Genomic DNA, 25,137 nt, shown 5'->3' on the forward strand with positions numbered 1-25,137 from the left:
GGAAAAAGGAAACGAGATTCCAAAAGGCCCTCCCCCGCCTATGCAACTATGGGTGTAGATCTAGCGTCGCCTGCGCGCGCTGCTGCGAGTCGGGGTGGCAGCGGTGACGGCTGAGGTTGTGCGTGTTGACCGCGGCAGGGATGGCAGAGCGCTGGCGGCCGCGGCCAGCCTGACTATCGTCGAGGTTGCGCGCTTGGGACTGCCTGTGGCTGTGGCTGCCGGTGCCTTCTTGCCTCTCATGTTACGCGTTGCGGGAGACTTGGGTAGGTGCTTGCCGGCAGTCAACGCGTCTAGACCGCCATCTTCTGCTGGCGGTGTCGCGGAGCGCCCGGGATGCAGCGTCTTGCTCGCATCGACACCATCCTCAGCAAGGCGTTCGCGCTCAGCCTCACGCTGGTTCGCTTCCAGCATCTCAGAACGAGGCGATGCAGAGCCGTTCGGCGGATAGGGAGAAGAGCGAAGGCGAGGTCGTCCGAGGAGCTCGACGTAATCTTCCTCCTCCTCCTCCTCCTCTTCATCGTAGAATTGGTCATGATGGAACGCGCCATCCGCTCCTTTGCCCTTGGGATCTTTTTGCTCAGCGCCCATGGCAGCATCCGTGTCAAAGTCGGCTTCGGCACTGCAAGGAGGCCGCTCGTCATCCCACATCAAGTCGAGCTCAGAAAGCGCCGTCTGGCCTTCGAAAACCTGCGCTTCCTCCGCAACGACCGCTTCATCTTCCGCATCGCCACCCTGCGAGTCACGAGCGGAGAGTGGCGAGTCCATCCACGTGCCTGCTGGTGCGCTGCCGTCGTGTTCCGCGTCGACAGGAGCTGTAGTGGTAGCTGCCACTGTAGCGCCTTCTGCGCTATCAGCGTTGTCGAGCTCCATGTGATCGACCTCTTCGTCGTTACTCAGGGCCTTTGCGCGCAATGCATCCGACGGGCTGGCGAGCAAGATCTCGTCCTGTGGGTGCCGCAGGTGGTGAATCTGCTGGTGCGCAAGGGCCATACGGAGGAGCGAGCGCGGCATCATTTCGTCGCTGCCAGGGAAGACACTGCCCACGTTCGAGCCTGAACTCAGCACGCGTCGCATCGTCCGCCCTTCCGAAAAGGGCTGGGGCCCAACGATGAGCTTGGCTGGATTTTGCGGACTGTTGGCGAGCAGCGTCCTTTCCTCTTCCGCGTCGTGCGCACGGAGGATAGCAGCAAGTTCGGACTGTGACTGCGTCTCCTCGAACGGTAGCGACAAGGTCACCTGGCCGGCATGCTGGTCGATGCGGCGACGCGCAAGTGGCAGCGCATGGCAAAAGACCGTGTCACGCGGTTGCCGCATGATAGAAGAATCCTTACCGTCTTCCCCTTCTTCCTTCGCGCTTTGGTCCGTGCTGCTGTGCGGGCCGACTTCGTCTGCGATGGGAGGGAGCTCGCAGCTGGACACGTTCGTGCGCGGAGTCGTGGCTGGCGTATCGTCTGCGTTCTCACGTTCTGCATCGCCCTGTTCGCTATGATGGCTGCCGTCGCTGCCCGAGCTGCCCTCTTGGTTGGCGGGGTGCTCTTCTTCAGACACAGAGTTGCGGCGCGAGGCGCGCTGCGAGGTGCTTGCGGAGACAGAAACGAGGCGAGAGCTGGACACGGGTGGAGTTGGCTCTCCCTCTTGCTTAACAACAGCGAACTGTTTTTGCTGTTCTTGCTCTTGCTGCTCTCCTGGCAGTGTCTGTGGTTGCTGCTGCTGTTGCGAGCCATCCACGCGGAATGCTGCACCATCGAGGAGCATGATCTTGTGGAAATCGCCCTCCTCCTCCTCTTCCGCGTCACCTTCCTGCTCAGCGCGGACGTCCTCTGCGACAAGCGACGTAGCTGGCGGCGAGATGGTCTCGCGGCTCAGCGCCATGACGCGCGGCGTAGAGGCAGGAACGCGTGCAAGCGCTATAGCAGCCACAGCCCTCGGGCTGCCCGCCCCGTCGCTGTCCCCGCTTGCGCTGCTGTTGTTGCTTGGCAAATGCGTTTTGCCAGGCGACGGTGGCTGCTGTTTCTGCTTCTTGCCGCCTTTATGCCAGCTCGTCGGTGTGCGCCACATGATTGCTTCCGCCTCGTTGCGCGGTTTGAAGTGCTTGGGGCTCGTCAGAGACTTGCGCAGCTCATTGCCCGAATACGTCGTGCGCGACAGCAGCGGTGGCGGATCGTCCGCCTTGCGCGCGACGGTGGAGAACGAATCTGTCTTGCGCCGCTTGATCGAGCCGCCAGCGTCGATGTCGAGGCCATTGGCGGCATGCTTATCATCGCGTGCGATCAATAGGCGTAGACGGATGCGAGGCGTGCCCCCGGCCAGCGCGCCAGCCGCCTGCTGCTCATTTGCCAGCGCATTTGTGACTGCCCCCACGGAGGCAAGTGGACTGCTTGCTGCGACAGAGCTCTGCACAAGCGCAAGTGAAGGATGCATAACTTGGCTGAGTCTTCAAGGAATGACGCGTGCAAATAGTCAGCTTTCCGCATCATCTGCATTTTGAGTTAGAAGAATTTCAAATGACTCACTTTCGCTTCTTCCTACCCGTACCAGTACTGTCTATATCACATGGCTTGTCGCTCTGTGCCGCCGAGGTATGCTCAGTCGATGAAGCAACGGGCAAAGCAGTGGCCGCTGACTCCTTGGCAGCCGACACCATCTTAACCTTCAGCTTTGGCTTCTCCGCTTCTTTCTCCATCTCCATTTCCTTCAGCCTGTCCTTCTCTTGCACTTGCAACTTGTGCTTCTTCGCCGGCTTGAACTTGTCCACTGAATGCCCCGCTCCCGTGCTCACGATACCGGCTGCAGCAGCAGCAGCCGGTGCAGCGGCCGGCACCGCCGGTTTCGGCTCGAGCTTGGCGTTGCGCGCAGGGACCTCGCGCACAAGGCGTGTCGATAAGCGCCGACCTGACTGCACATGCCCTTGCACTATCGCCGATGCGGACGCTGCCGTCCCTGTGGCTGCTGTGGCCGATGAGAGAGGTGCAGCTGGCACAGCGCCTGGAGCCGACGCCAGCGATGAAGCCGCGGTGCTGCGCGTTGATCTCGTCCGGCGCCCCTCAGAAACGGCATATCCTGCCGACGCTGGTGCGAGTCCAGGGGCTAAGGCAGGCGCAGAGCGTGTTTCTGGTGCCGGCATTGGGCTCGCCACTAACGCTGATGACGAGGACGCAAGCGCGCCGGCCGCATGAGTGGAGCCTGACACTGCGTCGCGTTCCTGTGAGATGGACGTTCGCCGTTTCGGGCGGATGGCGGCTGCTGGCGCTGGTGCAGTCCCTGGCGACATGGATGCCGACGTTTGACCTGGAGCAGAAGAGGTTGACGATGAAGATGGCAACGGCACATCTGGATCTGCAGCAGCCTTATGGACCACGGCGCCAGGCTGCGCTGGCAATTGGGCGTCCGTCTCGGCCTTGCGCTTCTGGCCTCTCGGCGCGTCCGGCGGCTGTGCTGGTACTTGTGCTTTTGCTGATGCTGGTGCGGGTACTGGCGCCGCGGACGATGCAGACGATACCGCTGTGGTCAAATTAGCGGTCGGTTGCGAATTAGAAGCGGGGACAAACTGATCGCTTGTCGTTGCCGGCGGTGCCGTAATCGCACTTGCTGTTGCTAGCGCTGTGCAAGGTACGAGCAGCGCTTCGGCTTCGAGTGCCTCAGTCTCTGCTTCAGCACTTGCGCCCACGCCTGCACCCGTGCCCGCATCCTCCTTCGCGGCGGGCGCGACAGTGACGACACATTCGTCCTCGCGCTTGAGCTCGACGTCATCAAGCTCCGGCGCAGTCTCAGCTCTTTTCGAGAGCGGTGCATTGTACTTCGAGTGCGCCGCGGCGCTCGAGTCTACCGCGCCTGCTGCCGATACTGCTGTTGCTGAAGATGCTGGTGACCCAATCGAAGGCGGCGGCAGTGCTGTGCCTACACCCCCACCCGGCCCGAAGCCTACATCGGACCTTGAAGCAGACCCGGCGCCGTTAGTGACCGGCGGCGTCTGCGGGAGCTTTGCATCGTGCGCTGCAGCCTGCGCGATGCGGAGCTGGCACTCAGCCTCGTCAGCGCTGTGCCTGCCGCTTTTTGCGTCGCGCGCGCCAGCAGCCTGCAGCAGTGCCTGGGCTGCGGGTGGCGCCTCGCTGCCATTGACGAGCGGCCGGATATGCTTGCTGGTCGTCGGATCCAACAGCGGCAGCGGTGCAAGCGCCAAGATAGCGGTGACTCTCGACAGCGGCTGCAGTTCCACAATGTCCTGCTCGGGGTGTTCGCGACCCTGCTCCGCCACCGCCGACGGAGAGGGCTGCTGCGTTTTGCTCTTGCTTTGCCCTCCTGCACCTGCTTCTCCCCCTCTCCCTGCCCCTGCCACCGCCACCGCTGCCCCTTTGGCCTTGTCGCCACTCGCGTCCTTGCTGGGTGACGCAGCGGTAGAAATGCCAGGGATCGGCAGAAGCGACAAAGCGGATGCATGCTTGAAGCGCGCGGCGGCCGCTGAGGATGCGGACGCTGCTGCTGCTGGTGTTGGTGTTGCTGCTGCTGGTGCTGTTAAGGAGGAAAATGCTGATGATGATGAGTGCGCCAAATTTGTTTTCGCAGCAAGCGTCGACTTGGAAGTCACAGGCGCACCATGCTGCTGCTGCTGCTGGGAAGCCGGTGTCTTTGGGGCGCGGCCCTTAACTTTGGTTATGGGTGTGGCTCCTGCTGTTGCGGTTGCTGCTGTTGCTGATACAAGGGGGGTGGCGGCAGCTGGAGATGCAGCAGCTGCTGCGAGTCGCCCGGAGGAGCGTGTCGACCTCGCTTGGGTCGTTTTTGCCTTTCCAGCAGCAGCAGCTGCTGCTGCTGCAGGTGGTGGGGCGGATGCTGATGACGACGCTGGAGCTGCTGACGCTGACGCCGGTGCTGGCACTTGTGCTAGAGACGCTGCGGCTGTCGCCGCTCTAGTTGAGCGCGTCGATGTGCCCATTCTTGCGTTTATCCTGAAGAGGCTGCGCTACGCAACGCTACGTTGCGCTCGCTCAGCAGAGACGTTGCGGCAGGCTTCGTGGCATGCGTGCCGCGCCGCGCCGTGCTGTGTTGAGGCTTCCGAGATAGACGGAGGGTGCGGTCGAGCGTTCAAAGTATGTCAGCAAACCAAGTCAGCCGGGGCAGGAGCAGGATGGAGTGGATTGAATGAGATGCGACTCACCTCGATCGATAGCAAGGTCCACTCTGCCTGCGCTCGCCCCACGCCCTATGGCTGGCCAAGTTGGGCGGGTTCTTGGCCCAGCTTGACTTCTGGCAAGCGCACCACTACGGTACTCCTCGCCTCGTTTCGTTCTGGCAGTTCCGACTTCCAGCCTGCTCGCTCACTCGTTGTGCGGACGCCCGCCTTGCCATCGGCGTGCGGTGGCCGCTCGCTCAGTGCTCCGTCTGTGCTTGGTGGCGGGCGCTGCAGCCCATCGGAAGCGCTGTGCGTTGGGAGGGGGCGTGATGAGATGGATGCGGCCTCTTGCTGCTGTGCTGCCCGTGTCGTCGAGCAGACATGTGGGGTATGTTCCGCAGAGAGCTCGAGCTTCACGAGCTGCTGCGGACGGACAAAGGCGGATGCGCAGTATGCAGCAGAAGCGACGAGCGGGAAAGCACGTCTGCGCTCGTGTACGTGTGCTGGGTCGTGCTTCGGCAGAGGGCAGCCAAGAGGGACTGCGCCGGGTTTTTGCAGTGTATCGTGTTTTGGTGGGGGCGGGTCGGTGTGAGCTGTTCGCGAAGATCGTGCGCGTGCTTGCTTGCTCGCACAAGCCGGACAGAGTCGCCCTTCCTCGGATCGATGGCAACGTTGTCGTCGTAGGCGCTGGTGACCGCGGCGGTCTTGTGTAATGGTATGCTTGCTTGCTGCTGGATCCCGGGCATCGGTCTCTCCCCAGCGTGTGAGATGCCCAGCGGCGACGACGAGGAGAGCAGCCGGCACGAAGAGGACGATCGATGGTCTTGGTAGCATGCTGGTTCGATGTGCCCTCTCTGCTGTTCTGTTTTGGCTGTGGGTGGGCGTGACGCCGAAGTGTGTGAGTGTGCACTGCCAACTAGCTGGGCCAGCGCCAGAGACAGCACCAGCCCACTCTCTCGGTCTGCTGCCGAGCCTTGGGGGGAAAAGGGGGAGGGAGGGGACGAGGGCCTAGGCCAGACTGCACTGCACAGGGCTGAGCTGAGCGTGAGAAGATGTGGCCGCACTGCACTGCACAACAACCGGCGGAATCCACCAGCAAACACACGCTGAGAGTCCAGGCAGGCAGTGCGCGTCAAGTTCGACAAACTTTATGTGAAAACAAAATAAAATAAAATTTACATAGTATTACGTACCGTCATTCAAACCTGTGCATTAGTGCAAGGGTGCAGGGGCGCTTTGCTGCACAACACTAGCACCAGTCCCAGTCCCAGCGAGTCATGTGCATCGTCGGCCCTGCAGCGGCCTTCACACGCCAACGTTCATCTTTATATGGCTTCAGAACCTGCGCTGTGCAGCCTGCATCTGCTCCTGTTTCCAAGGCACGCCGGCATGCAGTGCGCTACGTGCTCACCTCCCCGTTCAAGTCTCACCGGCGCCGGTTTCTTTTCTCTCTTTTTCCATTGACTGCCCTTTTTATTCTTGGTTGCTCGCCCCTCGTCTTCCTCCCGTCTGCGGCTGCGACGATCCTTTTCCTGCGAGCTAGCATTCAATTAAATTCCATCATGGCCTGCAGCAACGCGCGGACGAAGAAGAGCAAGCACGCGCGAATACATGGCCATATAGAGAGAATCGTTTCGCTCGGCATCAAGGAGACGCCCATGTCTTGCAAACGTGTGCGCAGTGCTGCTAGAAATACAGAGGACAGACTGGTGCTGTTCAGACAGTCTCACAGTCCTTGCTGGACAGTAGATGGATCCCAGACGGAAGGGGGGAAGGACGGTCGCGCAGTGTCGAAGGGACCGGTGCAATCTCAGAACCCGCGCGGGTTCTCCCGAAGAGTTAATCGCGTCCACTTGGGGACCTGCCGTAAGAGAGATAGGGCGGTGTGCCTGTCAGCCAACCTGCGCGGACTTAGCAGAGAGAGAGAGAGAGAGAGAGAATGCGCACGCACCTTGTGCACACTCTTGCGGTAACCCTTGCTCCGCATGCTGAACGTTGTGTACTTGTCGCGCGCAGACATCTGGCGCTCGGTCGGCAGCGCCAGCGCACGCTGCAGGATCGTGCTGTGCGGCGACGCTGTTGATGACGTGGACGTGGCGGCGACGGTGGCAATGAGCTCGTCAACGTTGCGCAGGCGCTCGCGGGCTCGCGACTTGCGTGTCGCAGACAGGCGCCACGGGTTCTTCCTGCCGTTGCGGAGGTGCCAGTGGCAGGACAAGCAGTGTAGTATGGGTCAGCGAGTGATGGAGAGATAGCGGACAGGGACAGTGCAATGCCGCGACCTCCTCTCTTTTTGCGTCCGGCCGCTGGTGGTTACCCGCATTCGACTCGCTGCGCTGCTCTGCACTTCACATACCATAATAGACCGCCGAGCGCCGGCGTAGAGACCCGGAACGCGCCGAACATTTTGGCGGCAGTACTTGCCTGCTGCCGAGTAGGAACGGGGCAGTGCTTTGCCGTACCTTGCGCGCCGATGCCTCTTTCTCGCGTCTGCGTCGCCTGGGAATTGTTTTGGAATTGTCTGCGGGGATGATGTTGCAGGCTAGATGTGCAAAAGGAGCTTCTGCGGATGAGATGGAGTGGGCAGAGATGCACCTTCTCCACTGTTCCGCCCTTCGCTAAAGTGATGCTGCTGTTTCATTTGACTTGATTCGCTTGCGCACCTACTGCTATCCATTAGGGTTAGTGGCAGGGGCGGAATTGAAGAGAACAGTGTGTGGGCTCAGTCAGTCAGTCAGTCAGTTAGTCAGGTCGTTGCGCCTGAGCCTGCGGCGCGCGGCGCGGAAAAGACTCGATTATGGGCGGATGGGATGGATGGATTGGGACCTTGCTGCTAGTTGGCTATGATCTCGTGGTGGATAGCGTCGGCAACATCTCTCGCATTCAAGAAGCAAGCTCCTCCGCCTCCCCTCCGACCAAGACGGGAATAGACGGCAAAGCGCAAGCGCCCAGACGCCAGCCTCAGTCTCCTCAAGGTCGAGCTCAATTGACCGGGGCGTCGTGTATGCAACACTTGGAGCTGGAGCTGGACCTCCCTGGCTCCTCGCTCAAACGCATTTCTTCTTGCCTCATCTCGTCTCATTTACGGTAAGCTGAATGCATATACGCATGCCATCAACGATCGACTTGATACTAGCCAACGTGTACGCAATCGCGAGAAGGCTATAGTGCGACCGTCCTTCCGAATTGCTGCTTGCACACACACGACGTGCGAGCACCGCTGCTAGAGCACCGCACAAAGGCCAGCGCTAACCCAGTTCACCACCGGACCCACCCAGCTGGGCTGTCGATGGAACTTGCTTCCTTTTTACGTTGGCTCAACCTAACGCAACAGAACAGAACTACCAAGCTCGAAATGGGCCGTCGGGACAGCTGCGATCGAAAGCCGGAACAGTAGAGTGCGGCCAGCGTACAGCCTTACACAGACCATCCATCGTCATCGCATCTGCGACAGAAACAACATCAGTACCATTATCAACTGCAGCAGCAGCAGTAACACTAGTTTCAGCGGATCTCACGGTGCGTTCAGCGCATATGGACATCATGGATACACCACACGCACAAGGCTACCACGGCACCTCGGCCTCGGCAGCCGCAGCCGCGGCGGACCATTCGACGCTGCGAGGTCGCAGCTCGACAATCCACGACATGTTCAGCGACATTGGATCCTCCTTCCATTCACCCAGCACCGCCAATAGCGGCACCGCAGCCGGCCGCTCGTCTTCGCGCTTTCCGCATGCGAACCTGTGCCGCCCGACGGCGTCTGCGTCCGCCTCCAGCTCGCGCCGCGGGACGCTGATGCTTAGCGCCAGGGAAAGCCTTGCCGCCGTGCATGGCGATGGCCGCGGACAGCCTATCATCGACGTCAATGTTCTCGAGGCCGCTGTCAGCGCCGCTGCAGCTGCCTCGGCGGCGCCAGGCGCGGGTGGGGGCCCCGGCTCCGGCTCAGGCATGGCTGCGGGTGCGCCCGTGCGGGAGTGGAGCGCGCGGCCGGAATGCAACAGTGCCAGTCGCGAACTGAGCAAGGCGGAGCTTGCGTCCATCTGGGCCTACCCCGAGTCCTCCACCGCGCTCGGAGCGGGTACAAGCACGGGGACAGGCAGGGGCATGGGCATGAGTCTCAGCATGGACGGCGTCGGCGGGACAACAGCGTCCCCCACCACCACCAACACCACCTCCTCTTCCTCGAACCATAACCACAACCACAACACTGCGTCGAAAAGCTTGAGCTCCACGCCTCGGCTCGATAGCGGCACGCCGCTCGCGCCTGGGAGCATCGCTGCACTGACGCACGACCTGCAGCTGCTTGGCGTGCACGAGGGTGGCAGGGGCAGCAGAGTGGACCACATCAACGACAACCCGTGCGCACTGCCGGCGCCGAGCCTCGGGCGCAACCGCGCTAGCACGCTGGCGGGCAGCTCCGCACGCGTGGGCATCGATTTGCATTTCAGCAACAGCCTCAGCAACCTTGCCGCGGACACGCACCATACTGCTCTCGTGTTCGGCGGCGCAACTTCTGTCATGGGGTCGCAAGGCACAGGCGCGAGCGCAAGCCCCAGCAACGCCGTGCGCAGGTATGCAACGCAGGCGCGCGCACAGCAACGCGGTCTCCCTTTCTCCATTGGCAGTCTCGCGGTCAGTCCGCGCATGTCCGAGCTCCCCGTTAGCGTCAGCGACGTCGGCGAACAGGACGACTATTTCACCACAGGCATCCTGCGCACGTCCCAGCCGGCTGCGACCTCATCCAGTAGCAGTGCCGGCGCAGGCAACAGCGGTGGGGGTTCGCCGAGTGCCGGTGCTGGTGCGAGCAGTCCGGCAGGCATCTCACAGCCGCTTGCGTCTGTTGCGCTCATGAACCGTCTCGGTAGTCTCAATGGAACAGCAGCAGCAGCAGCTTCGCAAGGGCAGCGACCGAGAGCGTCGACGATGCTGCCTTCCTCTTCTCCCCCCTCGTCCGCTTCGGCTGACGGGCCACTTGCGCATGCGCGCTCGCCTTCGTCAGCAAATCAGTCGCAGTCACAATCCAGCGACGAAAGTAGCAGCAGCAGGCACGGCAGCAATGGCTTTGAGCATCTGCTGCGCTCCTCCACGTCCTCCTCCTCCACGCCCGCTACCATGTACGCGCTCGAGTTATCCAGCTCTTTGCAAGGCTTCGACGACCACCTGGGCAGCACGGAGAGCATGCATGCGTCCGCCCCTGGCGCAGGAATCGGTGGGAGCGGTGGCGGCGGTATTGGGCGGGCGCGCGCCGGGACGCTCGCAGCGCTCAGCGGGCCCGGCAGCAGGCAACGTGCGGAACGAGAAATGCTGCGAATGGTGAGCCACAACGCTTCCTCCGCCTCCGCTGTCGCAGCCGCATTAGACGTTGCTGTCGCCGGTGGGCGCGCTTCACCGGGTACTAGCAGCAGCGGCGGCGGCGCGCTCTTCCGGCCTCCGCTCCTCGAGGAGGGCGTCTGGCACGACGCTGCGCTTGGTAGCAGGCAGGCGTCTGTGCAAGCCTGGAGCGGCAACGCCAGCGTCGAAGAAGTAGAGGCACCAGTTGCCAGCGACGGCGCGGCTGGCTCCGGCTCCGGCTCCCGGACCGGCGGCGGCAACCTGATTCTCAGCCGGAGTCTGTGGATTGGCAACCTCGACCCCGGCGTAACGGCGCAGGACCTGATGCATGCCTTTGCGGGCTACGGCGCTATCGAGAGTCTACGACTACTCGCCGAGAAGGATTGTGGGTTTGTCAATTTCAAGGAGACCGAAGACGCTAAGCGTGCGCGAGAGGATGTGCTCACGCGTCTCGGCGGTATGATACCGACCATCAGCGGCAAGCAGGCGCACCCCGTGCGCATCGGATTCGGCCGCATTGACACGCCCGGCGCCACTGGGGCCAACTGGCCGTACGTTGGCGCAAATTCGCAGGCCACAGCGGTCCTCTCCGCCGCCGCGAACGCCGAGGTGGACGGCCCAGCGACCAGGGCTCTCTGGCTTGGCTCCATCCCTGCCACCACCTCGCAGGCGGTGCTGCTCAACATCTTTACGCAGTATGGACCGGTCGAGAGCGTGCGCGTCCTCTCGCAAAAGAATTGCGCGTTCAGTGAGTTCCCATACCCGTGCCTTGGCCGGAGACATACTGGTCGAATGAAGCTAATCGCTTTACTCTCTACAGTCAACTTTGAGCGTCTCGAAGATTCCGTCCGCGCGCGCAAGGCGCTCAACGGGCGCGAGATTCTCGGTCCAGAGGTGGGCACAGTCAGGGTGGGCTTTGCCAAGGCGCCTCCGCGCGCGGGCGAAGAAGGCAGCGCTACCACAGCCGGCCCAGTTGGGGCGCCCAGCACGTCGGTCTTTGGCTCTTCCAATGCGGATCGAGCCATGCTCGATCTTCTGGCAAAGCATCACCAGCAGCTGAAAGGTGCCTTACAGGCAGATAGACAGGCGCCGCAGTCGCAGCAGGACGTTGCTTCAGTGCAGGTAGGGTCCGCGAGCTCTGGGAACAACAACCATTTCTCCGCTGTTGCCCGAGAGCGCAACGCGGCTCAGGGCTTGGTCAGTGCGTCCAACAGCATCGCGCCTAGCAGCGACAAAGGCGGTATTCCGCTCCCGCCGGACATGGTTCCTCGCGCGTTCTTCCAAGAGCAGCAGGACATCTTGCGCGAGCTGGATGGCAATAGTGCGGACGAAGTCGACATCGATCTGGCGTCTCGCCCGCCTGTGACGTACTACGCCTCGATCCCTTCGATCACGGATGCGGCAACAGGGCGTCGCTTCGACTCTGCGCAGCTGCGGGACTTCCGCAAGAGTCTCGACTCCCCGCACAGCACGCAGCGCGACGTCGACGCTATCGCCACCCTTTTCATTGGAGACATCATCGAGCTTTCCAGCGACTACATTGGCAACACGCTCGTGCAGAAGTTCTTCGAAAGAGGATCGGAGGAGATCAAGCTCGCACTGCTCGAGCGACTTGCGCCATTCCTCGCCATGATTGGGACGCACAAGAACGGTACGTGGGCTGCGCAAAAGATCATCGACTGCGCCCGTGGGCCCCAGCAGCTCAACCGCATCGTTCAGCATCTGCAGCCGTACATTCCGCCCCTCTTGTTGGACCAATTCGGAAACTATGTCGTGCAATGCCTGCTACCGTACGGTTCGCCGATATCCGATTGCATCTTTGATGCCATGTTCGACCGTACGTGGGAGATCGCGCAGGGCAGGTTCGGTGCGCGCAGCATGCGTGCATGTCTCGAGAGCTCGGCCGTGACCAAGAGCCAGCAGAAGCGTGTGGCGCTTGCGGTCATCTTCAATGCTGTGCCGCTCGCAACGAATCCGAATGGCGCGCTTCTTCTGACATGGCTGCTCGATACGTCCGAGTTTACTGGGCGATACAGGCTCTTGGCTCCCCGGTTTACACCGCACCTGCACCATCTGTGCACGCACAAGCTTGCCTCGCTCACCGTGCTGCGCATCATTACTCAGAGTGCAGATCCCGAAGCCTCAAAGCTGTTGGTCACTACCCTCTTTGAGACTGGAGCCCATCCTGTTTACGAGCAGATTCTCAACGACCAAGTGAGTGACCGCGCAATTTAGGCGACCGGTTTGTTGCACGTCACTGACATCACCATTGCTTCCAAAACGATCAGATCCACGGCTCTCAATTCATAGCTAAGGTGCTGGCCGGTAGCGCGATGGACGCGAGTAAGAAACCCGCTTACGCCGAAGCCGTGCGGAAAGTCCTCCAGGATCGCGATCTCATTAATGTACCGGCCTATCGACGGCTGGTCGAGGAGGTCGGTCTGGCGCCGTCTAATTCGAACTCTGGTGGCACTGGGGACCTTCACCTTGGCAAGCTAGCATCTCCTTTGCCTGCACCGCGTTGGGACGGTTTACCGATGCTGCCAAGCTTATCGACCTCAACAGCCCTCAACAGCTCCGCATGGCAGCGAGGACCGCCGCAGGGCTTGATGACCAGGGGTGCGCATGGGCACCCCGTGGTGCCAGTAATGCAACCCAGTGCCACACTTTCGCTGCCGTCAACATCGATGCCTTTAATGCAAGCGCCATCCGGCCTCAATACGAGTGATGCCTACCGCTCGCCGCCGCAACCGGCGCATCTCTCGCCCTGGGCGCATCTCATCGGTAGCCCGCCTGCTGCGCATGCTGTCGGGCATCTCCACAGCTGGCCACCTGCACCAACGGCGTACAGCGGCGTACCGCCGAGCGCGCTGCCGCCTGGTATGACTGAGGGACATCATGGCGCCCTGGCGGGGGCCGCTCCATTTGCCGCACCTACCAACCACTCTTCCAGTCCCACACCACTGCCCTTCCACCTTGTCGTTTCGCCGGCTTCGCATCCCAGCTTTGTGCAGTACAGTGGCGCGCCCAGGCATTGAGTCTTAGCATGCATCGTGCTCATTTCATTTCCGGGAGTTCTGAATTTTGTGACCTCCCAGCTGACAAGACTATCGACGATTTCAACGTTTTCCCAACTTGACATTCAGCAACGGCCTTCATCTACGGTTCTCTGGGCATTTTGCATACGTACATTTTTCAAGCTCTTCATTCGGACCACAGCGGCAAGTTATTTACATCTATCGATTTCTTCAAGGGCGTCATTGCATATTTTCGACACCAACGGTATATCTCGCAAGCTTCAATATTTCCTGATGGTCAGATCATTTCGCAAGCTCCTCCCCCCGGTCTTCAAACCCGAGCGGCTACTACTTTTCGATGCGATACACGCGAGGCGACGTCCAGGTCCGTTAGTGCCAACTTTCTATGAATCAGCCTATACACTATCTACAATCCGACCGCTTTAGCTCGGGGAGGCGGGCGTGCGTGTCCCCCCCTTTTCCAAGGGCGCGCTCGCATCCCCATTCTGTACATCCCCGGATCCCCAAACAACGATTCTGCCAAGTGTTTCTGCTCTTCGCCTTTCAATACGTCTCTCTAAAACAATATCTGCAGCATTTCTTTGCAATGCCCACACCCGCAACCGCGGGTGTCGATGGCTCGGTCCACTAAACTGCCTTTTCGTACGGAACGTTTCAACAATACGACGATGAATATGAAGGTGATGCTGAGCGCTGTAGGACCACCGTCGTCGCCAAACGGGGGCCGCAGGCGAGGCGCGGTGTAAGTGTGTATTTCTAGACGAGACCACTCGAGCGCAATGATTTGTTGTGAACGGCTCCTTAACCATAGGGTACATCGCGGGGCAGAAGGCGCAAGTGAAAGCGTTGGCCAGTGGCCTACAGGCCTCAGCTCACAGCGAGCTCCGGACGCTCGAGTCCCTCCCTGCACCAGCGCCGCTGACACCAGCACTGATGACCTCGGCGCAGCGCACAAGTCCGTCTTCGCCTCCGCCTGTGGCCGTAACGTGTCCGTGGGCCGCGGGCCTGCGAAGGTGCAGCTGTTCGAGTGGTTGCTGTTGGTGGAAGATCTGTGCTGCGTGCTTGGGCTGCATGCGTACGCGACCCCGCGCAGGCATGGACAGGCCCAGGGCCAGAGGGAGGGGCAGGTGCGGGCCGTGCACTCCGCATATGTGGTCGTGCGCGGGTGCTGGCGCTAGAGTCTTCCCTGATATTGACAGACGTGGGTAAGCGGCATTTGGAAGCGTGTGCGTTTGAGGGCGATACGATCCTCGCAGTGTCGATGAAGGAGGTGCCGAAGACGAGGTGGATTTCGAGGAGGATAGCACAGGCATGCTGAGCCACGGCAGCACGCCTTCCGCTGCTGCTTCCGCTGGCTTGTCCCCGGTTCTCCGTGGCGGCGCCTTGGAAAGGGCGTGCTCGCCAGCAGAATCAACAACAGCAGGGGCAGAGGCGGCGAAAGGGAGAAAGACACGTGGGCGCTTCAGCGCGCAGCGCACGGCGTCCTGCGCGCGTCGCACGGGCCTAGGGGCGTGCTGTTGCTGCTGCGCGCTGAGGCCTTCGTCGGCATCATGCCTGCGCCGCTTGCGCTCAGCGCTGAGGTCTGTCCAAATGTAGGAAGCGTCCATGCGGCTCATGGCAGGCGCGCAGAGCAGCGGCAGAGCCTTGCTAGTGCAGCTACTGGTGCTGCCTCCGCCCCCGCTGCTGGTGTTAGCACGTACGCAAAGCTCGAGATCGTCGGCGCTGCTGCCCACTTCCCCAATACGAAATACACTGTACGTATCGTCGTCGTCGCTGGCAAAAGCGAGGGAGCTGCCGCAGCTCGACGCAGGTGAGGAGCACGCATGATGGTCGGTATCTTTGTGCTCGACGGCGACAGCTGGATGCTGTCGCGCGTGCGTGTGCGTTTTCGTTTGCGCCTGAGCCTGTGCTGCGGGGTTGGCCTGCACGCCGCTCTGACTTGCCGCCGAGCGGCCGTACGCGTGCCCACGCTGCGACGGAGCGGTGGTGACGGTGGTGGCGGAGGTGACGGGGATAGGGTGGTCAGAGCCCCAGAAGCGCCAGGCGGCAGTGGCTGCTGCGTGTGTACGGTGTTTCTTGCAGCACGCTGGCGGCGTGGCCATCTGCGCGGGGGACGAAGGCGAGGAGGCTGCCGAGGAGCCGTGCGGTGATGGGGATGTGTAGCTGTCGATGACAGGGGCAGCAGGGGCAGCTTCGGGACATGGGTCTGGGGCTGGGTGTGAGTCTGGGTGGTGACTGTTGCTGAGCCCAGCACGCGATTCTTCAGATGGATGCTGCTGCAGTTGCGGTTGCTCTTTGTCGGAAATGACGAGGTTATGCGCAAAGGCACGGTGCGCGTCTTGAGCCACACTGGAAGAGAGCGTGTGGTCTGGCGCTGCACTGTGTTGCTGCTGCTGCTCGACGGGCGGGTCGCACTTGCATAGTGCGCCGTACGCTTTAACTTGCTGCATCAGCTCCAGCACGTAGTCTTTCCACGGTGAAATCACGGCGATAGGGGTGGAATAAAAGAGAGCAGGAATCAGCGCACGGCTCGCTCGCGTCGACACCGGAACCAACGCGCTTTCGCGGGGAGTCCTCTTGCGAGCAGGCACGCTCACCGTAGGTGTGCGAGATGATGCAGAGCTTCTCAAGCACCATATCACCGTCGATCCTGCGATCGAGCTGCTCCTGCGTCCAGACCGGCGACTGCTTGGCGCGGCGTGAGCCTCGCCGTGGCCTAGGGGCGCCCGCGTCGCCGACAGGCACAGCTACTGCTGGGGGCGGGGGCTTGCTGCGCAGAAGCTCCTCGGCCTCGGCTTTGCAGGCGGGCACAATGTTCTGCAGGCGGACGAGGCGCTCGTTGATCTTGTCGCGACGACGACGTTCGATGAGTGAGTGATCCGTCTTGCGCTTGAGCACGCGCGACGTGCGCGGCGGGCGCGCACCGCGCTGCTGCCCTTGCAGCTCTTCGCTGTGCGGCGCGGTGTTGTCGCTGCTTGCGAGCGAGGCGCGTGCCATGGTGGTACGGGGACTGGTTTGGGGTTGGTTGGCTGGTTGGTTACGGGGGTTGGAGTCGAGGAGAAAGGAGCACAAGAAGCACGTCGCTCGCTCGAAAGGAGGATGAGGTGCACTCTTTGGTAGAAACGGCGCACGACACTCTCTTCTCCGCTCCGCTGGCAGTCGGGTGCTGCCGTGCTGCACACTATGGCGACGTGGACCATACCGGTTATAATTGTCCATTCGATTCGGTCGGGTGCTTATCTAGCGCAGAGTGAAGATGGATGGCTGCAGCAGATTCTACCGCCCCAAAAGGCGCACAGCGCCAGCCAGCACGTGATGAGGTGGTCAATCTCGCGAGGCTGCTTACATAATACCACCCATTCAGGCATTCCACCATAGTCTGTCGCACTCCATGTATGGGATATACATGGGTATTCGTATGCATATAACCTGTACCGCACGCTATCGAGGCCGGTGCCGATCGACTGCCCCTGTACTCGAACCCTCTCGTTGTCTTGGCTCCAATAAGAACAAGGGGAAAAAAGCCCAGCCTGTGCCGCCGCGTCGGCGAGCCGGGAGCATGCGCCTTTGCGTCCCTGCAGTGATCAGAGGACGCTTAGTGTCAATCAAGTTTCAGTTTACAAATCGACTTTCCGCACAGCCAGAGCGGCGGGCGACACGCAACACGCAACATCCTGCAGGCATACGCGCCGCAGCCCCCCTCCCCCTCCCTTCCCCCAGTAGCAGAAGCAGAAGCAAACAAGTCCGATGCAACGCATAGTATGTACAACAGATGCATCACACACTATCATTATAATGAATCACTTCCGCGCAGCGCATCAGTCACGTCGCGTGTGTACAATAGAAGTCCCGCTGCTCTCCAAGCCGGAGCAAAGTACGCTCACGAGTCTTCGAGAGCCTCGTCGGAGAAGGTCCAGTCGGCGCAGTCTGACCGTGCCAACGCGAACAGCGCCGGGGAAAAGAGGCGCGAAGGAGCAGTTCAGCGCGAGCATAGTCCATCGCAACGTCCGCTTCTAGGGGCCAAACACCAGCCGTGCACTACACTCACCCCTGCACTTGTCCTCGCTCAGCCTCGGCGGCACGGCCTGCAGGTCGTCGTCGACCTGCTCATCCCCCTCGCCCTTCTTCCATGGCCAGCGCCAGAACGACGCCGTGGCGCTGGCCGGCATGTGCCTGGCGGCATTCTTGACACGCTCGTTCCAGTCCTGCGTCAGCAGGTCATCGGTCAGCGTGGCAATGCGGTGCGTCAGTAGCGAGCTGGACCAGCCCAGGCGCCCGACCGTGTCATAGACGATGCTCTTGCCCGCATGACACTTGGACTCCATCGCGTAGCCAAACTGCCCGCATGGCGACAGCGGGCCGACGCAGTCGCCGACTGCCAAGCAGCGAAGGACATCAGCAACAAGTCGCAATCACAACGCGCACAGCTGACCGAGGGAAGGGAAACGCACCTGCCAGCGGGTCAGCATTGTGATACACGTGCGTGATGGGTAGCGCCGACACCGGACTCTCCTCCGGCTCCTTGGCAGGCGGAAGCGGCAGGTGCAGGCGCATCGCCGCCATGCGTTCTCCAGGTGCCTCGAACGTCACCGTCGGCACGCCGAACGTCATACCGATCAGGCTCGACAGCGCGCCTCCCAGACTGTGTCCCGTAATCCAGATCTGCGAGTCCGGGTACAGGTATGACACGTTGTTGTACAGGTCCGTCGCTGCCTGGTAGTAGAAGCTCTTCTCGACCAACGCGCGCTCCAGGCACGTCTGCCCGCATCGCGAGCCCTTACCCTGGTAGCAGTCGCACACCGGCGTCCAGGTCCATGAGACGCGCGCGCAGCAGCAAGAGAAGAACAGATTGTCGTTCGCCTTGTCCCGCTTCGCTGTGTCCCCGCCCCCCGGAAGGAACTGCGCGCTGGTCCCCTTGATCGCAACAACCACCGTGCTGTTGTCTTCTGTGGTGAACAGGTGGCCGCGGATGCCGTCCTCGACCCAGCCGAACGACTCGGACAAGTTGAACCCTCCGTACCCCTGCCACGTGTCTGTCCGGTTCTCGTACGCCTGCGACGCCATCGTCGCGAGCGCAAGCAGCGTTGGCCGGTGCGAAACGTCCGGCGCATCCACTTCGACGTCCTCCCAGTCGAGCATCTCGCGCGTGGCGCACTGCGCCTGCTCCAGGCTCTGCCCGCGCGCGGCGAGGTATGCCCGCACGTCGCGCGCCCGCGTCACCGCCTGCTTGACCGTGTGGATGTTGTGTTCCGGCTCGCTCGCCCCCGCTGCGCGCGAGTGATGGGTCCACGCGATGAGCTCCGGATAGTCGTACACGCCCTTGTGCACCGACTGGGCCAGTCTGAATGACAGCATCTTGCTCTCGCCAGAAACAGGCTCGGGCTGCGGCGCTCGGCGCTCGTTCCGCCACGATGATGCAGCACTGAGCAGGTCCGTGAGGCGATCGTCGAGCCAGCTTATGACAGGCAGCGCCGCAGGCACCAGGCCGCCGTCGACCCGGCTAGGTAGCGTGGTTGCTGCGCTCACGTCGGCCGGTGCGCGCACAGCCGCCAGCGCCACCAGCGCACCCCACACGAGCGCTCGTCGACTCCGTGATTTGCGCATCGCGCCTGTTTCTTTTGCGTCCCCTTGATGCTGGAAGGTGTTGGTAGAGTCCTAGTGCTTGTTCAATCACCGCGTACGCACACAACAGGTGATGAGAGCATAGGAGGGGTTGCCCCTCCTCTCGATGCCAAGCAATCAATCAGGCAGCGGTTGCGTGCGTCACTCACTGTCTCTCGGCCGAGATTCCACACAACTCTGCGCACGATGACCCACATGTAGAAACAGCTGGCCCACTGCCCATCGAAAGTATCCTATCCCTCTTCCCCTTCTGGGCTTTCACCTGCTGCGAGCGTCTGCGCTCACAATAGGCCAATGGGCAGAGGTGCAGAGGCACTCTACAAAGGCAGGGATCCTGGCTAGATTCAGATAAGTCTGAGGAGGACACAAGTGCATATACCATAGTCGTGCATGAGTAATAACAGGGAAGGGGGAAGCGCGGGTGGATGTACCGATGGTGTTGCCCTTGTTGCTGGAGCGCTAAATGCCTCATCACGTGATCGCTTCCGTCCTTCGCAACACACCTTGCGCATCCCTCGGTCGCCTATTGGGACAGAAATGACTTGGGGCGAGACTTGACATGGGCGTTGCATGCCAACCGTCTTGCCATGCCATGAAAGCATATGTCTGGTGGAAGGGAGCCATTGTCAAGATCTTCGATTGCCTGTTTGAGGCAGCAATGACGCTGAGATCGCCATTGAGCTGCGCTACACCCATAGGTATACGTCGCTTTTTGATATAAAGTACATTACTTCGTCTTTGATTTAGTTCTGAGCGTGGCGCCTGAATCCCTTCCGACGCCGGTCCACCAAGCCGCACGGAACTTGCAGGGAATAAAAATGTCGTTAGAGAGGCAAGCGCGCATTCAGAGACCGAGTGTATACTCACGCAAACCAAGATGAACGGGACCATCACGTTTCCGAAGAGCTGCATGCCATTGAGAATGTCAGTGACTGGTTGGGGGATATAAATTGGTCATGCGTGGCTCACGAGGGAATTCCATGACGAAGGTTTGAGTAACAAGGCCAGCTTATCCATCCCATTTGGCGCGCGGTTCGATAGCCTTGGAGTTGGTGACGGCAGAATATAAAGCGTGAGCCCGATGTGCGACCCTGGGGGCACAGCGAATCGAATTGGTCAGTTGAAGACCACGAGCGCCACCATCTACATGATCCAGGGCGACTCACAGTCAGCTGCACCGAGGACGAAGACGAGGTAGTAGAGAATATTCTCAAGGGCCACCGGATCCTTGACGAACCGTCTCAGTGCATAGAAAACCAGTGCACTGTTCAGCATGATCAGAAAATAGCCTTTGGAATGTCGGAGCATCACAGAGTATAAAAAAGAAACAGCAGGCAGCCAACACGTCCAATCAGCAACAGTCGCGCTCCAAAGGCCGCTGACGTGCAGATGCTTACAGCTACCTAGCTGTGCCAGCACCATTCGCACGGCCGCATCGAGCTTCACAGAAGGTGTGCCGAAGATGGATCGCGTGTACGGTGGCGGCGCGAACGCTTCAGGAACCTGCTCAAGGTAGAACTTCTCCTGGAAGAAGATGGCGTAGATACATCCTGCAAAGACACTACAGGACAGCAAGAAGAAGAGACGTCTGCGTCAGAGAACCGAGCATCGAATGTGCGATCTTATGTGGGCTAAAGGGTCGAGGAATCCACCAGCATCCATGAGTACCGGCATCATTTGTCCCTTATCGCATGGAGATGGAGCGATGACGCACGACGTACGGCGTACGGCCTGGGCTACCGTCGCCCTTCGCCGGTCGGAACGAACTCTACCATGAACATGATCCAATAGAAACCGGTGGACACACCTGATTGGTTCGATCACGCCGAAGAAGAGGTACCAGTGGCGAGGAAGTGGAGTCACGCTTGTCATTTTGCTTGGTGAAGCAGACATGCGATCGAACGATGTTTGAGTGAGCGAAATTGCCTGGCTACAGATGCTTCTACTACTAAGTGTCCTTCCGGCCCTCGCTCCAGCAAAGAAAGCTTTTCAAGCGTGCAGAATTGCAAGTCGCGAAAGTCGGCATTGGCTTCCCGCCTGCAAATGGTTTGGAGATGTTATGCATGTGAAGTGTGCATTATCGAGCGTGAAGATGAGAGATCGGCATATCACACTTCGCCTATTCTGCGGTTCCAGCGGTGAATGAACCAAAAAAGTGGAGGGGAATCTGGGGTTCTTGTTGATATTCGTCCCACAAGGTATTGCTTCGTACCGGGACAAGGGCGTCGAGGCCGTTCGATCCACGTTTAGGCACCATGCATCAACTTTGCATGAGGGGTGTTTCACGTCTGCTTCACTACTACCCATCCTTCCTTATTTCAACGGTACGGCATATATGCATGTTTTTTCCACATTGTGCACCGTGGTGACGGCGGCTTAGGCCCTCCCTCAGCTCGATCCCGGTCATCATTTGAAGCACCAAATCCAATTCTTCATTGAATACTTATCCGGGTGCATTTTGATTGCTAACCTCTTCGTATGTTGCAAAATGAACAAGAACCACATCAGGATAAATAGGGCTGGACGAACAACCATGCGCCATCATGCTGCTGTACAGTGACTTCAACACGATCCAAAAGCGAGCGTGCAAGGCACAAGAGTGCAACAACACATCGACAAGAGTACGCTTCCGCTTTCTTGACAAGTGAGCTGAGCACCTAGCGCGTGTTATTGACAACGAAGAGCAGTCTACAATTATGATACCGTCTAGAGCACTCTAGGTACAACCAAAAGGCCCTGCACCTGTCACAATGCTGGAGATAACCGGACAATTTCTAAGAATTCCTGCAGGAGCTCGGCAACGAGAAAGCCGTACAACCATCCTCTGTTGAGGACTTGTTGATCAGCTTCTAGTTGACCGGCTCTGAATAAATTCTGGCTGATGTTCCCCCTGCCCTCAGTCTCCTCCATGCGATTCTTCCATCTCTCGAATCGCGCCCTGGACAACAAATTCTCGGACCTTCCTGCCGACTCTTGGCAATACGCTTGCTGCGTGGTACCAGATTGGAGATGGACACTGCATATGAAGTCTTGATGATCCGTCACGGGAGAAGCCTGAGGCTTTGAAAGGGCCAATCTGCATTCGACGCTGAACAATCCTATGCTCTCACCGGGTCATCTCTGCCATTATTGCTCAGCGTCAACCTCGGCACCGCACATCGAATATTCATTGTCTATCCTTTTTCTTGGGATTACGCATCAGCATTATTGTAAACTTTCAACTTTGATCACGTGAAAGTCTTGAATCACCTGTGAATCTTGATACCATCAGGCGATTTTCAGTTTGAAATGCTGTCATTCAATTGCAGCCCACGATTAAGTGCTAATCGGAAGGTCTCCTGTCTTGTCAGTCACTACCTTGATGACTATCCTCTACTCTGCCACCTGGGCCATTTGCAATATAATCTGCACCACAACAGGTGCTTCGATCATTTCACTGCATCGATCGGTGCATTGTACCGAGCAGCCAATTGCAAGCAATGGCGAATTCCCTTAGTCTCCACAAGCCGGTAGACCAGGGTGCTGTCACGAATGATGCTATTTGAACAGAGCACATCGACCGGCCTGCAGAGCAGGGTCCATCTACCCTGATTGCCATAGTGGGGGCAGCGGCCTTTCCATACTCTGTAAGCCGCGTGGATCCAGCGATGACTTCCCGTACGGGACAGTTACATTTGCTACTGGGTCCTAATCTCCGACCCTAAACTGGAAAAGTGGTCCACACGCTCCAATTCGTTCGCGAGTGACCCAATCTTCGCATGACTTTACTTCTGGTTTCAGTTTAAAAAAAGACTGACGCTCCTTTCATCTACACCCATAGCGCGCCTTCGTAACGAGCATAGCATTGGCAGGCGCAAGTAGCCTTACACTACATGAGGTCAGAGGTGCGCATTGCCATTCGCGTGTGTTTGCGCAGTGCCGAATGCGGTGGACGCGGCAGTAGCATCCTCAGGCAGATTCCACCCTGCCAACCTCTTGATCTCCTCGACGTCCTTTGCGCCCGGGGCAACACCTGTATCCAGAACGCTCTGCACAACGGCCTTTGCGACGGTATCGACGTGCAGCGGTGCAGAAGTCAGCAGTCTCGCGAGCGATCGACGCGCCTCCTCCGAGCTGCTTGTGTTCAGCGGAGAGTGCGGATTGAGCAGGAGCGAGGCGGGAGTGGGAAGGAAGGGCAAGTTGCGCGCAATGGATGCGTGCAATGATGAAGAGAGGTCGAGCAGCGCAGCAGGGAGCGTGGATAGCGGTCGCGTGTGTGGATGGTACATCAAACCTGTGGTGGCGGGATGATCCGAGCATGTGTGAGTGTCGGCCAGTCTAAATACAAAGGGAATCGGACAAGGCCCAAATATAACTCACCTGGTCGCATGAAGATCGGCTTGAAAAGGCTCTGGTGTACGTCACCACCGGTGATGTATGAAGATCCGCTCTTCTGCAGGTATTGCGCTGCCAGTTCGCTTATGCCGCGTTCTGCTTCGCGTTTGCTCTCAATGTAGCGCCGCGAAATGAAGGGCTGAAAGATGTCTGATGCAGAGATGTAGACGAATGTCGGCTGTGTCTTTTGTTCTGAAGACGAATACGAAGACTCTGATTTTGATAATCGTTGGAGTTTTGATGCGAACAGGTTGGCGACGTTGAGTGCGGCCCGCGTGTTCATGTTCTCATACGTCATCTCCCGCTCTTTCCCTTTGCCAGTTAGTGGCCTTTCGCGCAGCGGATTGCTGTTGTCACTGATCCCCCATCCGCGCAAGACACCTCTTGCGATTTCACCAAAGCTTCCGCTGTTGGTACCATGCCGTGAAGAAGAAGGTGAACTGGCGGCGGGCTTGTAGTCGCTCTCTAGCAAGATTCCGACGGTATGCACGATTGCATCTGCCTCGTCTACGAGCTGGGCAAGGTGGTGCTGAGGCGACCCTAAGTCAGGCGACGACAATGGGGAGCGAACCACGTCACCCTTTTCCCATCGCATATTCGTCGACAAACTCCATGCCGGGCGATGCCCTGCTGGACTGACAAAAGGGCGGCCAGAAGGTGAAACGGAGGTGACTCGGATCTCGCCATGCTTGGGGAGTGGCATAGAAAGGGAAGCTCCAGCGCCAGTCGCAGCTGCTGTCACTGCAGGTGCAGACGAATGCGAGAGCAGTGCCTTGCAGATTGCTGAACCGAGAAAGCCATTGCCACCCACAACCAGGACGTTAAACGGCGCCATGGCTGCCGTCTGCTGGATCTTCGTGAAGTGGAGACGCGATGCCGCGGAAATGCCTCTCAGCAGACATTTGTCAGTGTCCTTTGAACGGCGGGATCTTTGAAGAAGAGCAAGAAGTCCTTCACAAAGTGACGCGGAGCCAGCTTCTCATCACGAAAAGAGGATTCCTGTACCGACTCTGCATCTCACACCGTGCTCAAAGCGGTTGACGCTCGTAGGTTGGCAGCACAGCTCTCGCTTGATTGACTATGGATCACATGCCGGCAGCATGAGGCATTCATCACATAAAGTTGATTATTGATGACGTAAGCGAATAAGGGACGGCTCTCGGCCGAAATAGTAGCAGGTGGAGGCTTCCTTTTTTTTCGCGATGCAGCTTTCCATCGCCTTTGCTTTCTGATCCCTTCCCTTGAAAAGCTTTTATCGACTTCCTTTCCTTCTTTCCATCTCTTCTCATCGTCCCTCAAATCGCTTAACCATAGCAGGTAAGTCGTACTCTTCTTGGTTCAAGGTTTTGGTGTGCTGGAAAGGACCATCAGCTTTCAGCAATCTGGGAACAGGGTGGTGGACAACAGGGGGCACGACTTAGAAGTCCTGGTGTGCCCCTCACATGTGATGACTTTATGACTTCCTTTCCCCGGCCTATATGACCATGCCGAGACGACAAAGGCAGACGATCCTTCGCCGGACGTCGACGGGTCCTTCCTCTCGCAAGGGAGGTAGGCCCACAGATCCTTCTTTGGTGCTTGCCAGCACTGCTTTGTCTGATTAACCATTTGCTTGAGTGATTTCTTACTCCTAAAGGCGGAGAAGAAAAAAGAGGGAGAAAC

The 25,137-nt window shown here is 59.4% G+C and overlaps 8 protein-coding genes across 8 annotated transcripts; 1 reads left to right on the forward strand and 7 right to left on the reverse strand.

The window, feature by feature from the left end:
- Nucleotides 1-60: 60 nt before the first annotated feature.
- Nucleotides 61-4,930, reverse strand: K437DRAFT_268508 (uncharacterized protein; the record flags this gene model as incomplete). The annotated part of the gene is made up of 2 exons (XM_013387650.1): nt 61-2,434; nt 2,514-4,930. 2 exons carry the CDS (start codon nt 4,928-4,930, stop codon nt 61-63), a joined length of 4,791 nt encoding a protein of 1,596 aa, XP_013243104.1.
- Nucleotides 4,931-5,197: 267 nt separating this feature from the next.
- On the reverse strand, nt 5,198-5,941 carry K437DRAFT_268509 (uncharacterized protein; the record flags this gene model as incomplete). Its single annotated transcript, XM_013387651.1, has 1 exon — nt 5,198-5,941. One exon carries the CDS (start codon nt 5,939-5,941, stop codon nt 5,198-5,200), a length of 744 nt encoding a protein of 247 aa, XP_013243105.1.
- A 780-nt stretch (nt 5,942-6,721) lies between these two features.
- Nucleotides 6,722-7,636, reverse strand: K437DRAFT_256696 (putative MRPL31-mitochondrial ribosomal protein, large subunit). The gene is made up of 3 exons (XM_013387652.1): nt 7,464-7,636; nt 7,059-7,293; nt 6,722-6,968 (listed from the first exon to the last, which is right to left on the reverse strand). Exons 1-3 carry the CDS (start codon nt 7,511-7,513, stop codon nt 6,918-6,920), a joined length of 336 nt encoding a protein of 111 aa, XP_013243106.1. The 5' UTR covers nt 7,514-7,636; the 3' UTR covers nt 6,722-6,917.
- A 1,014-nt stretch (nt 7,637-8,650) lies between these two features.
- On the forward strand, nt 8,651-13,479 carry K437DRAFT_268511 (uncharacterized protein; the record flags this gene model as incomplete). The annotated part of the gene is made up of 3 exons (XM_013387653.1): nt 8,651-11,189; nt 11,262-12,655; nt 12,730-13,479. The coding sequence occupies 3 exons, from the start codon at nt 8,651-8,653 to the stop codon at nt 13,477-13,479; spliced, it is 4,683 nt and encodes a 1,560-aa protein (XP_013243107.1).
- An 872-nt stretch (nt 13,480-14,351) lies between these two features.
- K437DRAFT_294626 (uncharacterized protein) lies at nt 14,352-16,654 on the reverse strand (the record flags this gene model as incomplete). Its single annotated transcript, XM_013387654.1, has 2 exons — nt 16,077-16,654; nt 14,352-15,946 (listed from the first exon to the last, which is right to left on the reverse strand). Exons 1-2 carry the CDS (start codon nt 16,474-16,476, stop codon nt 14,352-14,354), a joined length of 1,995 nt encoding a protein of 664 aa, XP_013243108.1. The 5' UTR covers nt 16,477-16,654.
- Nucleotides 16,655-17,200: 546 nt separating this feature from the next.
- K437DRAFT_256698 (alpha/beta-hydrolase) lies at nt 17,201-19,435 on the reverse strand. Its single transcript, XM_013387655.1, has 3 exons — nt 17,931-19,435; nt 17,528-17,854; nt 17,201-17,406 (listed from the first exon to the last, which is right to left on the reverse strand). The coding sequence occupies exons 1-3, from the start codon at nt 19,081-19,083 to the stop codon at nt 17,360-17,362; spliced, it is 1,527 nt and encodes a 508-aa protein (XP_013243109.1). The 5' UTR covers nt 19,084-19,435; the 3' UTR covers nt 17,201-17,359.
- Nucleotides 19,436-19,828: 393 nt separating this feature from the next.
- K437DRAFT_247305 (uncharacterized protein) lies at nt 19,829-21,291 on the reverse strand (the record flags this gene model as incomplete). Its single annotated transcript, XM_013387656.1, has 6 exons — nt 20,909-21,291; nt 20,499-20,662; nt 20,268-20,390; nt 20,071-20,192; nt 19,969-20,007; nt 19,829-19,903 (listed from the first exon to the last, which is right to left on the reverse strand). The coding sequence occupies exons 1-6, from the start codon at nt 20,992-20,994 to the stop codon at nt 19,829-19,831; spliced, it is 609 nt and encodes a 202-aa protein (XP_013243110.1). The 5' UTR covers nt 20,995-21,291.
- A 1,646-nt stretch (nt 21,292-22,937) lies between these two features.
- K437DRAFT_256701 (uncharacterized protein) lies at nt 22,938-24,513 on the reverse strand. Its single transcript, XM_013387657.1, has 2 exons — nt 23,461-24,513; nt 22,938-23,374 (listed from the first exon to the last, which is right to left on the reverse strand). Exons 1-2 carry the CDS (start codon nt 24,308-24,310, stop codon nt 22,980-22,982), a joined length of 1,245 nt encoding a protein of 414 aa, XP_013243111.1. The 5' UTR covers nt 24,311-24,513; the 3' UTR covers nt 22,938-22,979.
- Between the last annotated feature and the right edge of the window lie 624 nt (nt 24,514-25,137).

Source organism: Tilletiaria anomala (assembly GCF_000711695.1).
Source record: "Tilletiaria anomala UBC 951 chromosome Unknown K437scaffold_44, whole genome shotgun sequence".
In the NCBI taxonomy this organism is placed as follows: Eukaryota; Fungi; Basidiomycota; class Exobasidiomycetes; order Georgefischeriales; family Tilletiariaceae; genus Tilletiaria; species Tilletiaria anomala.